The sequence below is a fragment of the Lemur catta genome, chromosome 12 (genome assembly GCF_020740605.2).
Source record: "Lemur catta isolate mLemCat1 chromosome 12, mLemCat1.pri, whole genome shotgun sequence".
Taxonomy (NCBI): domain Eukaryota; kingdom Metazoa; phylum Chordata; class Mammalia; order Primates; family Lemuridae; genus Lemur; species Lemur catta.
Window position 1 is genome coordinate 47427136 of NC_059139.1, and position 15047 is coordinate 47442182.

Consider the following 15047-nt stretch of genomic DNA (forward strand, 5'->3'; position numbering starts at 1 on the left):
TTCTCCCTATTTATCATGTTAGATTCTTCTCTTTGTTTCTTAATTCTGCCTTTCAAAGATTAGTTCCTGCATTCAGCACTATGACATGCAGAAGTGATAAGCATGCCGTCTACATCTTCTTTAAGTAACTGATAAAATGATGACTAGGACAGAAAAAAGGACAGTTTTGCAGCACGCTATTGAGGACCTCCCTTCCACATAACTGAGCTCTAGGGTTTAGGCACAGGGTTATGGTCTTTATCTCATTTAATTTTCACAACTATATGAGACAGCGGGAATTAAGGTTTACAAAAATATAGTGACTTGCTCAAAGTCATGGGTTTGTTAAGTAGAAGAACTATTACTCCTTCCTGTAACTTCACCAATCAATTTTTCCTTATTAGCCAGGATCTGACCAGAATAGCTGTCCCCTTTTACTGATTTCTCTACTCTCAAAAGGTGATGTTGTTACAAAGGTAATTAAGGCTGAAGGAATCCAAATAGTTAGTCTTATTTTTGGTTTTGACTCCTCCTCCCTTCCCATATCTGGAGGTTTCATAGTTTCTTCACTTGAGTAGAAGCTACAATATAGTTATACTACCATAATGAGATGTCTTTTTTCTCTATCCTTTAACCTTCACATCCAAATGTCCCCTGTAATGTGCCAAACCTCAGTCATGTTTAAACACCTCAGGGTGTTTATTTTCTTGGCATATATGCTTCCTTTCACTAACAGAACTGTTCCTGAGAACAAGTTATACTCCTTTATTCCTATGTAGTACTCCAATTTTATAGCTTTATGCAAGTTTTTAATTCCCTTCTCCCCTTTACTGTTTCTTCAAAGTTCTTTATCAGACTGGCAGATAGCCAGGTGTACACATTTCTCCTAGTCTTTGTGAGGTGGGCCTATCACTCTAGAACCTCAAGGCACATTCAAGAATTAATGCAACATACAGAAGTAAAAATAGTAAATGTATTATTCTCATATTTTCCTATGTCTTCCAAAGTTCCAAATTAAAAGGGAAGAAATGAACACACCCCAGTAACCTACAAGCTTTTCATTTTCCTATCCTGGATTTCAAAGTTTCTTGACATACTTTCCTTGTTTCTTCTGATTGGTTCAACTGCCCACAAAAATGCACCTTGTAAATTTGGCAAGTTTTTACAGATTTAGCCCATCCTAGAAGCATTCTAAGGAAGAATATCAAGATACATATATATTTCTGTTAACTCCGTTCCCTCATCAAGAGTCTCTTCCTCTTAGGATTAATTAACAAGGATCCCTACACCTATTAATGAATAGTAGTGCTTCTCCAAAAAGTTAGTATTCTCCTTAAGTCTAATGTAACTCCAGCAAGTCAAAGTTTCCTATCCCTCCACTTATATTGTAAATCATACTCTTCCAGCCATCAAAGATATCATCACTTTTTTATTCTGCCCTGTCTCTTCAAATGTCTTACATCTTGGTTTCTGTGGATGTTCCCTCCATCCTGTCCTATTTATCCTCTAATAACCAGAGCACCAGAGATGTCTCAAAGTCTCTCACCTCTAGCATGAAAACCAGCTTCCCTCCTGTAATACTCCTTAGTCAGCTGGCTTCTACTATAACCCTGCAGAGGCTGGAAGCTTGCTCTCTGCTGAACCTGGTTACTGCACTGTTCCCAACACTGTGTAGACCACCCATGGAGGCCCTACTGATAAACAAGTTTCCGGATCAGTCTCTCCTAGAGACAGAGAAGCTAAGCAATCACACTAAGAGAACTAGCTTTTCCTTTATCAAGTATAAAAATCAGAAGCTGAAGTGGATAAAGGTAGCCATAGCTCAACTAATCCATAGGTATTCATTCTTCTTCACCCAATTCTCAGATACTGTTAGAATCACATAAAATAGAGGAAGCCCAACCTGAGTACCAGTTTCATCACAAGAATGAAAGTCTAGGGGGTTAATATAACCTCATTATATTAAAACAGGGAAGAACTCAATGACTTCAAAAACTATCACCGATTATAGAAAACATTGTGAAATGCCTTCATAAGATACACTTTCAAAATTACAGGATCTTGTTACCTGCTTAAGCCCCTCTCTAGAAGGGACAGATGTTTTCACAATATCATCAATAGCCCACCACTGATCAGCAAGGTAAAGTGCCACAGCTAAAACAGAATAAATAATCATTAATATTTACATTTTAAGGTATACAGTATTACTATTTGGTAAGGTTTATATAGACACTCTTCAATACACCACCCATACTTTATAAATACAATGTGGCCTCATCTATACTACTTTGATTTCATTTCATCCATTAAACATTTAATTATAAGCAATTGAGAATTACATTTTCCTAAAATTACAATTTGAAACAAGTTTTTTAAAAAACAAATTCCTTCATACAGCAATCTTTTTAATAAATTTCTAACAGCTTGGAGAAAAATTCCTCAATTTATAAAAAATTAACCAAAAAGAGACCTGTCAGTGAATCCTCAGGAGCAAAAAGAGCAAGAATTTTCTGGGTCTGATCTCCACCATAAAGAGGTACAAAGCCTACATTTGATAGGCTAATAGGAATCTGAAATGACAATTAAAGATTAGTGAAAAGTCTGTTAAGAAAATACATGACAAAAACGCCCAATTTTTTACCAAAGTATTAAACTTTTCCTATTAATACATTAATTTTAGTTACATAGCTTCATTTCATAGGAAATGGTATCTCTAGTTTCTTTAAAAAAAAAAAGAGAGAGAGTTAATCAGGTATTTCCCTTTTGGAAGAATTTTATTGTCTTAAGGAAAAAATGAAAATTTATTTCAATAAATATTACTGGGTTCTAGCCACACATCTGAATAAAAACAAACGCCATGATATGATCCATAAGGCCACAAAAAACTATACCTTATCATCAGTTCTTTAGCCTACTTGAGGGGAACACATTCCATTTTCCAGGAAAAGAAAGCAGTTAGGTTAATTTATTTTTCCAGTGAGATAAGTGTTATTAACACACTTTAACATTTTTCTTCCTTCGTTAATCCAACACTAATTCCCCACTTAGAGACTACAGTACAATTCAGAGAATTATAAAATATTGGTGCTGGAGAAGACATTAAAAAAAAAAAAAATCTTTAAATCATCATCATTTCCAGAAGAAAAATCTGAGGCCTAGAGAGGTTGAGGAATATGCTCACCTCAGTTCATAGCAGACCTCTAACGATTCCAAGTCTAATGGTCTTCCTATCACAAAGTATCACGGCTTACTGACCAGAAAATTTGATTTTACTATTTTAGGAAGAGGAAGGAAAGATTCATGACACAAAAATGTATAATTTCATGTTTTGCTGCTATTTTTAAGTAAAAAAAAAAATTCTAATCACACAAATTCCAAAATCTAAATTAAATCTGAGGCTGGGCGCAGTGGCTAACTCCTGTAATCCTAGCACTCTGGGAGGCCGAGGTGGGAGGATCGCTTGAGGTCAGGAGTTTGAGACCGGCCTGAGCAAGAGTGAGACCCCGTCTCTACTAAAAATAGAAAGAAATTAGTTGGACAACTAAAAACATATATAAGAAAAATTAGCCAGGCATGGTGGCGCATTCCTGTGGTCCCAGCTACTCAGGAGGCTGAGGCAGGAAGATTGCTTGAGCCCAGGAGTTTGAGGTTGCTGTGAGCTAGGCTGACGCCACGGCACTCTAGCCAGGGCAACAGAGAAAGACTCTGTCTCAAAAAAAAAAAAAAAAAAACCAAAAATATAAAAATTAATTAATTAATTAAATCTGAGTTAGTGCAAATAATAAACAGTCCAGCAAAGCTGAAGAACTTCTCACATATAAATTGTAAAGGAACAAAGACAAATACTAAGCAATAACCCATGGAGTTTGTCTTTGTAGAACTGATCATGCTACTCTATGAATCAACCAATATTTACTCATTTTACTGAACAGATTTCTGACAAAAATTTCAAAAGTGAATGGTTAACACTTAAAGATGAATAAAAGGATATTGATTCCATGTATACACTGGACTGAAAAGATTGATAAACATCACTGCAGAACACCTTACCGTAATATTGAGAAGAGAAAAACACTCTGGATTGTCAGGGTCCCCACACCTTAAATCTGCCATGTAATCTTCAGCAGAGTTTTCCAGGTCCTCATGACTGCAATTATCCAGCATATCCACAGGGAATGCCATCCTCTTTAACAAACAACATGGAAAAAACATTTCAGAATATGAAATGCCATCTTCCTTTACTCATAGAAAAAAAATTTTATTGTAATATTGCCATATTTTATTGTAACAAGACTTTTCTATTTCACTACGTATGCCATGACAGACTACAACTTGAGACTGCTGATTCAATCATGTATGTCAGAAAGAAAACTTTTAAACATAATTCATTTGTATTAAAAAAATAGGCAATAGAGGCCAAGAGTAGTGGCTCACGCCTGTGATCCCAGCACTTTGGGAGGCCAAGGCAGGAGGCTTGCTTGAGGCAAGGAGTTCAAGATCAGCCTGGGCAACAAGACCCAGTCTCTACAAAAAATTAAAAAAAAAAATTAGCTGGGCCTGGTGGTATTTATGTGCCTATAGTTCCAGCTACTCAGGAGGCTGATGCAGTAGAATTGCTTGAGCCTAGGAATTTGAGATTGCAATAAGCTATGATCAGGCTACTGCACTCTAGCCCAGGCAACAGAGCAAGACTCTGTCCCCCAAAAAATAAATAAATAAAAAGCAGACAATGAAACAGTAATAGATACTTCCTTAAATGATAAAAATAAATATATTTATACAGATATAGGACATACCTATATGCACATAGACACAAAAAATATACCCTCATAAACCACTTAACATAAAAGTCACTGTATAAGCACACAAGGGAATTTTCTGTCATGATGAAAATCTTCTAAAATTGGATGGTAGTAATGGCTGCACAACCCTATAAATTTACTTAAAAAAGAATCAACCCTATAAATTTACTGAGAAAAAAAGTCACTGAATTGTGGAGTTTCAATGGGTTCAGTGTTACAGTATGTAAATTATATTTCATAAACATATAGCTGTTTAAAAAACCAAAGTCAAGTACTTTAATGGGGCAACACCAAAGGCTTTCCCACTAAAGTCAAGAAAAATAAGGACTCCACTAGTATATAACATCATGTAGGCAACAGTCTATGCAATTAGACAAGAGAAAGCAATTAGAGGTATAAAAATTGTAATTGGAGGCAGGATGGGAGGGAGAAACTATTCCTATCTACTATTAATATTTTCAAATAATATACTTAATTAAAAACCCCAAAAGAATCCATGGAAAAACTATTAATATTCCAAATAATAAGAAAATTTAGGCCCGGGCGCAGTGGCTCACACTTGTAATCCCAGCACTCTGGGAGGCCGAGGCGGGTGGATTGCTTGAGCTCAGGAGTTCGAGACCAGCCTGAGCAAGAGTGAGACCCCGTCTCTACTAAAAATAGAAAGAAATTATCTGGCCAACTAAAATATATATATATAAAAAAAAAAATTAGCCAGGCATGGTGGCGCATGCCTGTAGTCCCAGCTACTGGGGAGGCTGAGGCAGTAGGATCGCTTAAGCCCAGGAGTTTGAGGTTGCTGTGAGCTAGGCTGACGCCACGGCACTCACTCTAGCCCGGGCAACAAAGCAAGACTCTGTCTCAAAAAAAAAAAAAAAAAAAAGAAAGAAAGAAAATTTAGTAAAATAGGAGAATATAAAATTAGCATACAGAAATCAAGTCTTCGTATATACAATAATAACAGCAAGAGGAAATAAGGAATGGGGAAAAAGTAAAAATAGAAAAGAAGACCTCATTTACAACAGCAAAAACCAAAATAGGCTTAAATTTAACAACAAAAGCTGTAAAAACCTCCATGAGGAAAACTATAAAACATTCCTGAAAGAAGTGAAATAAACAGCAGGAAAGACAAATCATGTTCTTGGAAAAGAAGCTTCAACATCATAATGTAATCCCAATGAAAATACCTTTAAAGTTTTATTTTTTCCTGAAGGAAGACAAGTTGATTATAAAGTCAATTTGAAAGAACAGACTAGGAAAAATAGCTAGAAAAACCTTAAAAACGATTGAGGGAAAGTGCTAGCCCTGTCAGAGATTTAAAAACATCTTAGAAAACTTCTGTAATTAAAACAACATGATACAGACAGATGAACAGAACAAGATATAAAAATACATACTAATGCCTATGGAAACTGAGTATAGGATAAAGGAGATCTCTCAGTCAGTGAGAAAAAGACTTTTTTGATAGTATTGTTTCACTGGTCTGTATTGTGTTTAAATGAGACATTCATTTTGTTCATTTTTGAACTTCTTATATCTGAAATCATTATGTTCTCCACTGTGTTAACTCTTTTCACTCAACAGTATTTCTGGCCAGGCGCAGTGGCTCAAGCCTGTAATCCTAGCACTCTGGGAGGCCGAGGTGGGAGGATCACTCGAGGTCAGGAATTCAAGATCAGCCTGAGCAAGAGCAAGACCCTGTCTCTACTAAAAATAGAAAGAAATTATCTGGACAACTAAAAATATATAGAAAAAATTAGCCAGGCATGGTGGCACGTTCCTGTAGTCTCAGCTATTCAGGAGGCTGAGGCAGTAGGATTGCTTGAGCCCAGGAGTTTGAGGTTGCTGTAAGCTAGGGTGACACCATGGCACTCTAGCCCAGGGAACAGAGCGAGACTCTGTCTCAAAAAAAAAGAAAAAAAAAAACATTATTTCTGCAAGAAACATGGGTGCTATTGCATTTATCAGTTAATTTGTTACTTTTTATTGCTATATAGTAGTCCTTCATATACAAATACAATTTATTTACCCATTCTGCTGCTGGACATTTAAGCTGCTTCCAACATTTGGCAATTATGAATAAAGCTGCTTATGAGCATTCCTGCATGGGTCTTTTGGTGGACATACGCACTCACTTTTATTAGCCTGTATACCCAGACTAACCAATATTACTAACAGTGAGACAAGAAAATCGCATCCTGATGTGATGCAACAAGAAAACTGGACCCAAATCTAACCAAGCCATTAGAGAAGTATGCTAAACGACGCTTTAAGTATGTAGCCAGCTAAATTTAGAATAACTAAATTTCTTCAACAAATATATGGCATGGAGCTTAAAGAAAAAAGGTAGGGTGGAAAGTAATATAAATTAAAAGTAACTTAAGAGACATATCAATCAAATGCATTGTGGAGAGTATATCACTTAGTTTATTCTTGAAAGTTTTCCATGATAAAAAGTTAAATAAAAAGTAACTTATGATCTATGTCAAATACTGAACTACTACTTCTTAAAGGGGGTATAAACAAAGCTAGTAAAGTTGCCTATTTCATATTTACCCAAAACAAAAACTGCAAACCCCACTTCCTGCAATTGTCAATAACCTCTTCAGTTTTGCTTTAAAACAATTATAAAAGGAGAAGCTGAAGGAAACTAACTAATCAACTAAAAGTTATTAATAGTTTCTTCTTGAAATAACCTTCAAACCCATTTTATCGCAACAAGTGTTAGAAGGCAAGTAACTGAAAATCTAATGGAAATATGAGATTAATACATTTAAAAAAAGGAGACACATATACAGTAAGTTATATATAATTGAATACGTTTTTCTGAATTTTGAAGACATGATCATGATGATGAGAGGAACGATTTTTTATCATAATTGGAAATCCTCTGGTCCTAGTTTTTTTCCTTTTTTTAGTAAAATCTTCCTTTGTGCATGTTTTTTAATCTCATCTTTATTCTAGTCCATCTTTATTACATCTTTTTCAACATGGGAAATTGGGAAAAGGAAAAGTTCTCTAGGGAGCCTTTTTAGAAACTAGAAAGTAAAGCTCTTGTAGAGAGAAGACCTGCTCCTCTGAGGTTGGTAGGCATTTTTTGGAACTCTTTGTTGGGAGAACTAGGGGAAAGTAAGCAAACTACCTCCAGGGGGTCCTTGGCCAAGGATCTGTCCCACAGACTGCATAGACAGCTTGGCCCTAGAGTCCTTACGAGGAGAAGTATGTCTTCCCCTTATGATGGTAGTCCATGGATCTACATGGGTTGGGAGAATCACTTTTTCTTTGTCAGTCTAGGGACTTTACCTGGTTTTGTTTTGTTTTTTAATTTAATCTGTACCCCTGTTAGCATAAAACTGTAAGTCAGGGTTTCACAGCTAGGCTCTGTACCAGAATGACTTGAGGCAGTTTTCCTAAGGACTTTAAAACTTGATGTACACAAAGTTGGAAATCTAATTCTTTATGTATATTTTTTAATCAAATTGATTTTTTAAAATCACAACCTAGAAATAGAACACACAAATTCAGTTCAGCTGTTAGTAAATGCATATGTCTAAATAAAAGGGAAAGCCAAGAAGAATTTATCAAATGATTTAAGAGCAATGCCACAAGATTTCCAGACAATTTAAAAAAAGAAGGAAAAAAAACCTACAAGTTTTAAGAGACATCGATCAGAAGCTTATGTAAATAAGATTTTATAGTTAGAAAAGGACCACAAAACAAAACACTAGCTCTATTGTGAAGGAAGTTTCTTTGGGCAAATCTTTGTATCTCTACCATGAATTCAATTGGTAAAAGTAAACTAGGAAATATAACATTATGTTCTACAGTCTGATCTAACAATTTCAATTAAAATTAAGATTTTAGATGAAACTATAAACACAAAACAAATGGTCAATAGTGGATGAAAGAAGCATAATTAGGATACTAGTTAGAAGAACATATTAACTGTTTTACTTCTTATATACACAAGACCCTAAGGATCAAATATCAAATATCCAAAGATCTGTATCAAAGACACAAATATCAAAGTAAAGCATTAAATGACATTTAAATACACCATATCATTGACAAGATAAAGCTCAAGAGGATTAATATCACACTATTCACTTTAAAGCAATTCAAAAGATTCATTTGAATATTCGCTACCAAAACAAGGTATATACAAAGCACTTTTAAAAGTTTCATTAGCTAAGATTAATCATAACTTGTAGGATAAAATGTAAATTAATATTTGAAGACTGCTGCCAAAAACTTTGTCTTTAAAAGCATAGCTGATTACAACCACATAAAAATAATATGGCACTCTAGACAAAGAATACAATATAACATATTAAAACAAAGAGTTTGATATAACAGCAAGTTTATGGGTGATTTTTTTCATCTATTGTTATTGATATTATGGTTCTTAAAATATTTAAAATGCTAATGTCACGTTTAAAATTCTAAACATGCATTTTTTAGTTTTATTATTGAAAAAGAGAAAATTCTATTAAATATGCAAACTAGGTCATCTGAATAACAAACCCATTGGCATAACACAGAATCAGAGAACTTCAGGGTAGTAAGCAATCTTAGAGGTCTTGGTTTCTCTCATCTAATATCCTTTAGATAAGAGTCATGTATAGGCCCACCCTGCTAGTTCATGGCAGAGGTTGAGACCGGAACATAGGTCAGGTCTTCCTGGTCCCACTGATCTTTCCTCTATCCTAGCACTGCCCAAACATCTATAATTTGCATACCACCATCAACATTTTTCTGTGTGTCAAGTGTCTATTAATATTTTCTCAACTCACTTTTTAAAAAATCTATACATACACTACCTCGTCCCATTCCTGCCCCTCTTTTTATAATGGTAGTAAAATATACATAATGAAATTTACTATTTTAACCATTTTTAAGTGTACAATTCAGTGGCAGTAAGTACATTCATAATGTTGTACAACCATCACCACTATCCATTTCCAGAACTTCTTCATCACCCTAAACAGAAAGTCTGTACCCATTAAATAATAACTCCCCATTCCTCCCTGCCTCCAGCCCCTGGTAACCTGATTTATTTTCTGTCTCTATGAATCTGACTATTCCAGGAAGCTTATAAGTAGAATTGTACAATAATTGTCCTTTTGTGTCTAGCTTATTTCACTTTGTATAGTGGTCTCAAGGTTCATACACGTAGTGAATCTCAACTCATTCTTTTTTAGAAACATCTTATTCACCCTAAACTATTAAGACCTATAAAACCACCAATTTGATATATTAGATTATACATTTCCTAATCAGCATTAAAATTCCTATCATAAATTTAAACATCCACCTGAATACCATCTAAAAATGTCTCCTAAGTCACTGGTAGCATGTTGACACACATCAGAAAGCACTACATTCTATGTATGGGGTTGCTTGTCACAAGAAGGCACTACTACAGATCTAAGGCAAGCAGAACGTGACTAAAGTGTGAAAACAGAAATTCATTATCCTTCATTCGCAAACCTTTTTAGACTGAGGTTTTTAAATTGAAAAATAATAGTTTCTGAGCTTATTTTTCTTACTGCCAAAGAATATTCTTTTATTTATATTCAAAATTTTATTTAAATACAAAACAACCCTGTTTCCCTAACTCTGACAATCTAGATACAGAGTTAGGAATTTGCATACAGAAGAATACTAAGGGAAAAACCCCTTAGTTAGAAGTCATGATTTCTGAATATAGTTTAAAAATAACTGTATCCCCCCAATTTTTTAATATGGAAAAAACTGGAAAAGATTTCCCTAATTCCAAAGGCCTGGACATACACACACATACACCCCTTCTAAAATATGTCTGTGTTTTGCAAATCTGTCCTTAAATCCATTACTTTCATTACCAGTCACTTTCAATGTGAAATTTTATTAGAATTTAAAGGAAGATGAAAGAACTAGAAATTATTACAAATCAGTAACAGCAGCAGGTAACATTTACTGAGAAGTGTCCATATACCAGGCTTTAAAGAGACTATCACATTTAATATATATAACAAGGTACTCCTAAACTTTCGTATTTAAGACATTTGACTAACATCACACCACTAGTGGGGCTAGAAGAATATAAATCCAGGCAATCAGATACACCTTCCAATATAACCATTTGTATTCAATATGCAAATTCAAATATCATAGTATTTGTCATGGTTATACAAAATGTCCTTTTGTAAAATACTATAATTACATTATTAAATATTCTATCACACATCGTACCAGAAAGAGCACTGGTATTGGAATTCTATGACCTTGGTTCCAGGGTCAGCTCTGCCACTAACTAGTTTTATGACCATAGGCAAGTTACTTACCCTCTTTAGGTCTCTGAATTCTCATTGGTAATGTGATGCAACTGGACAGGATAATCCTAAAGACCTTTTCACCTCTAAATGCTTATAATTGTTTTTTAAAATATTGGTTAATTTAAGACTATGTAAATTACTGGCTTTACTGTGGTTCTGCTACAGTTTAAAGAGGCAGGGGAAGGATGGTAAGGTTTGGAGAGAAATATATTGTTATGATAAATCCCTTGCTTCTCCCTCTTTTTTGTTGTTTTCAAGCTTCTATTCCATGTTACATAACTGTAAAGCTGTCAGATCAAATTCTGTCAAGTACTTTATGCTCTGCCCATGAGATAAACCAAAAGGCCTAACTAGATTCTACATGAATGAGAAAGCTTAATGTAGCCTTAAGCAAACTAACTCATCAAAAAAAATTGACGCAGAATGGACAATGAAGTGTAAAAAGTGTCCAAATTAATTTATAAATTAAGCAAATGGTATGCTCATTAATCCTGGCTAACCTGTATAAAAACATAATACTAAGACCTCTTACATAAGAGCTCTAAGATGCCCACCAGCATCAGCTACATTGTATGTATCTTTTAATAACATCATCACTTGCCCTCCCCCCCGAAAAACCATATCACCGTTTGAAAGAATGAATACTCTTAACAAGAAAAATATAAAAAGATAAATTTCTATTATTGTGACTTTTCCCTATTTATTGTTAACTACTGGATGTCAACTATACTCTAAAAAGAGAAGAACATAATCTACATGCTCAGTTCCTAAATTATTTCATGATTCTTGTAAGTTATTGCTATTGTTTGAGGGCTTTAGGGGGAGAGACAGATCCAAAAAGAGTTAAAGACATTTTAGAGCTGAAAGAATTCTCAGAGAAAAAAATCATTATCTCGACCAATACAAGACATGAACCTACCTGTCACGATTGTTTCTCCAACACCAAGAATAGGTTAGGTATCCAGGCAACATAATCGGCAACACTCTCAACCTTTTACACAGAAAGCCTCTTTCTGAACCTTATTGTGATTCTTCTCTTGATTTCCTCCTTTCTCTCTTTTCTCCCTAACATCATTTCCTTTCCTAACTAACCTAGGCCCTGCACTACATCAGTTCAGCTGATCTCTTTACCTTACTAACCTCTTATTCTCCTAGCCCTCCTGCCCTACACAAGGCCCTGCATCCTAAATTCATCCAACCACTCACCTTTTCCAGTCTGAGAGCTAAGTTTTTGAGTATGATAAAAATAAAACAGCTGAACAGACTACTACAACTATCAAAATCTCAGATGGGCCTCAACACTGCTCAGCAATCCTTTTCTGTCCTCTGGGAAAGGAAAAATAACTACAAATGGGTGAGGACTGCCTCTAAGTTTGTAGATAATGGAGCAAGAAGTTAAACAGGATTCATAACTGTTGCCTCGTTTTATTTCAAGTAGGAAGCAAAACCATCTTTTGAATTAATAATTGCTAATCCAATAGTGGACTACGTGCGAGGGTTTATTCTTTTAATAAACACTTCACATGTATTCCTTGATACAGCTTTTATTGAAAACCCATGAGGCGAGTGCTTGCTTTATCTTTGCTTGGCAGATGAGGAAAGGAAGACACAAAGCGTTGAGTAACTTGTTCAAGGACAGAATCTGAACCTAGGCAGTCTGACTCTGAGGTCCATTTTTTCAATCACATCAGTATGCCTGAAAACACAGCATCTTAGGCAGCCCTAAAATCGTTGAAGATTGCTTAATGCATATCAGCAGCAGTCTTACAAATGTTCTTTCCAACTAAAGGTTTAATTCCTCTTCATGTCCAGGAAGCTCCTAGATAAGAACTCATTTAAACATGAAAGTACTGGGTATTTGGTATGCTTTAGGCCTTCAAAAGCAAAATCCAGTTATGTGGCACAGGATAGTGTATGTGAAAGCTGGTGTAAAATACTGGTTAAGAGAAAGTATGCTCCTGGCCAGGTGCAGTGGCTCATGCCTGAATCCTAGCACTCTGGGAGGCCGAGGCGGGAGGATCAGTCGAGGTCAGGAATTCGAGACCAGCCTGAGCAAGAGCGAGACCCCCGTCTCTACTAAAAATAGAAAGAAATTAGCCGGGCATGGTGGCACATGCCTGTAGTCCCAGCTACTCGGGAGGCTGAGGCAGGAGGATTGCTTGAGCCCAGGACTTTGAGGTTGCTGTGAGCTAGGCTGACACCATGGCACTCTAGCCCAGGCAACAGAGTGAGACTCTGTCTCAAAAAAAAAAAAAAAAAAAGAAGTGTGCTCCTGAGCCAAACTTACAGGATTACTAGCTGTGTGACGATGGGCAAATTACTTGAACATATAGAGGAAAACAATCTCTGGTTAAGGAAGGAATAAACTACAACTAATAACTGAATATACATTAAAAATTTTGCATCTAAAAACAAAAAAAATCAGACGTAAATTATAATCAGTATGACCTATATACGCTAATACCTTAATACAGATAAATAATGCAATGGTTTTTTAAAGCTAAGATGCAAATAAATAAGCAAAAAGCATGAACACAACAGGAAAAAAACACCAAAAATACTCAACTTTTTTTTTTTTTTTTTAAAAGCCTATTTGCACATAGTTTTTTAAACAGATTAACATGTTTAGGCCGGGCGCGGTGGCTCAAGCCTGTAATCCTAGCACTTGGGAGGCCGAGGCAGGCGGATTGTGTGAGCTCAGGAGTTCGAGACCAGCCTGAGCAAGAGCGAGACCTTGTCTCTACTAAAAAAATAGAAAGAAACTATATGGACAGCTAAAAATATATATATAGAAAAAAATTAGCCGGGCATGATGGCACATGCCTGTAGTCCCAGCAACTCGGGAGGCTGAGGCAGTAGGATTGCTTAAGCCCAGGAGTTTGAGGTTGCTGTGAGCTAGGCTGACGCCACGGCACTCACTCTAGCCAGGGCAACAGAGTGACACTCTGTCTCAAAAAAAAAAAAAAAACATGTTTGTACAGAAAAGTTTGGAAGGACACACATTATATCGTTAACAATAGTTATTCCCGGTGAGGTGAAAGAAGAGGAGGGAGAAGCAAGGGGAAGAGAGTCAACTCCATTCAGAGCCTCTGTCCTCCAGGAGCTCACTTTCTATGCAGCAATCTTAGATGCATCTGATAGGCAAAATGCAGGTTAAATGCCTGCATCCTACCTCCAAAGGATACAGAATATGAATTTTGGGAGTTCTACCTTGTGGAGGCAAAGCAGGACTCATAAAGCTGAAATGAAACTCATAATTAAAGGTACTTCAAAAGTGCCTGACAGAACACAAAACAAATACTCAATTGCCACACCTAGGAACGGATGAAATATCTTTTATCTTACCATCTATACTACAAGAGCAGGATATAGAAAATGCTACTTACACTCCTCAGATACATTTGCAAAGTCTAGCAATAAATTAACAGATGATATTTAAAAGAGAAAGAAACACAAATGGGCTCTTAACTGAAGCAGCTACCACTTGACCCTACTACATACTACACTGCAGAGAAGAAAACAACACATTTGCTTCAGAAGCACGTCAGCAACTCCGGAACCCCATAATCAAGACCACTGAGCACTGTTCATAATCTCACAGAAGCAGCTAACGAAGCTCAGGAAAGACAAAGTAAGAATTATTTAAATGTATAGCAACAAGCTGAATGGGAAAAAATAATAAATAATAAAATAAATAAATAAATAAAAAAGAACTATTTAAATAAATAAGCCGTAAAATTTTGTCCATTTCAACATCAGACAATTAATCTAAAATCCCTTATTTTATATGTAGCTTCTTACCATATGTCTGACATTACAGGGCTTTATTAACATCAACAGGGGTTAGCATAGGGAGCCTCAAGGATATAAACAATTTGTTTAAACAGGAGTCTAAACTATAGGCTCATTGTTGTAGACATCTTTAACACAAAATATCACAGAGATTTGT

The 15047-nt window shown here is 35.6% G+C and overlaps 1 protein-coding gene across 3 annotated transcripts in view; it reads right to left on the reverse strand.

Annotated features, from left to right (window-relative positions):
• Window positions 1-15047, reverse strand: part of FAM169A (family with sequence similarity 169 member A) — a 62952-nt gene that overhangs the window by 38572 nt on the left and 9333 nt on the right. For all 3 annotated transcript variants that reach the window (XM_045566403.1, XM_045566402.1, XM_045566401.1), the window contains exons 2-4: window positions 4030-4164; window positions 2450-2549; window positions 2048-2133 (exon numbers count right to left, since the gene is read on the reverse strand). In XM_045566403.1, coding sequence (XP_045422359.1) covers window positions 2048-2133; window positions 2450-2549; window positions 4030-4161 — 318 coding nt within the window. In that variant the 5' untranslated portion in view covers window positions 4162-4164. The remainder of the gene's footprint in view (window positions 1-2047; window positions 2134-2449; window positions 2550-4029; window positions 4165-15047) is intronic.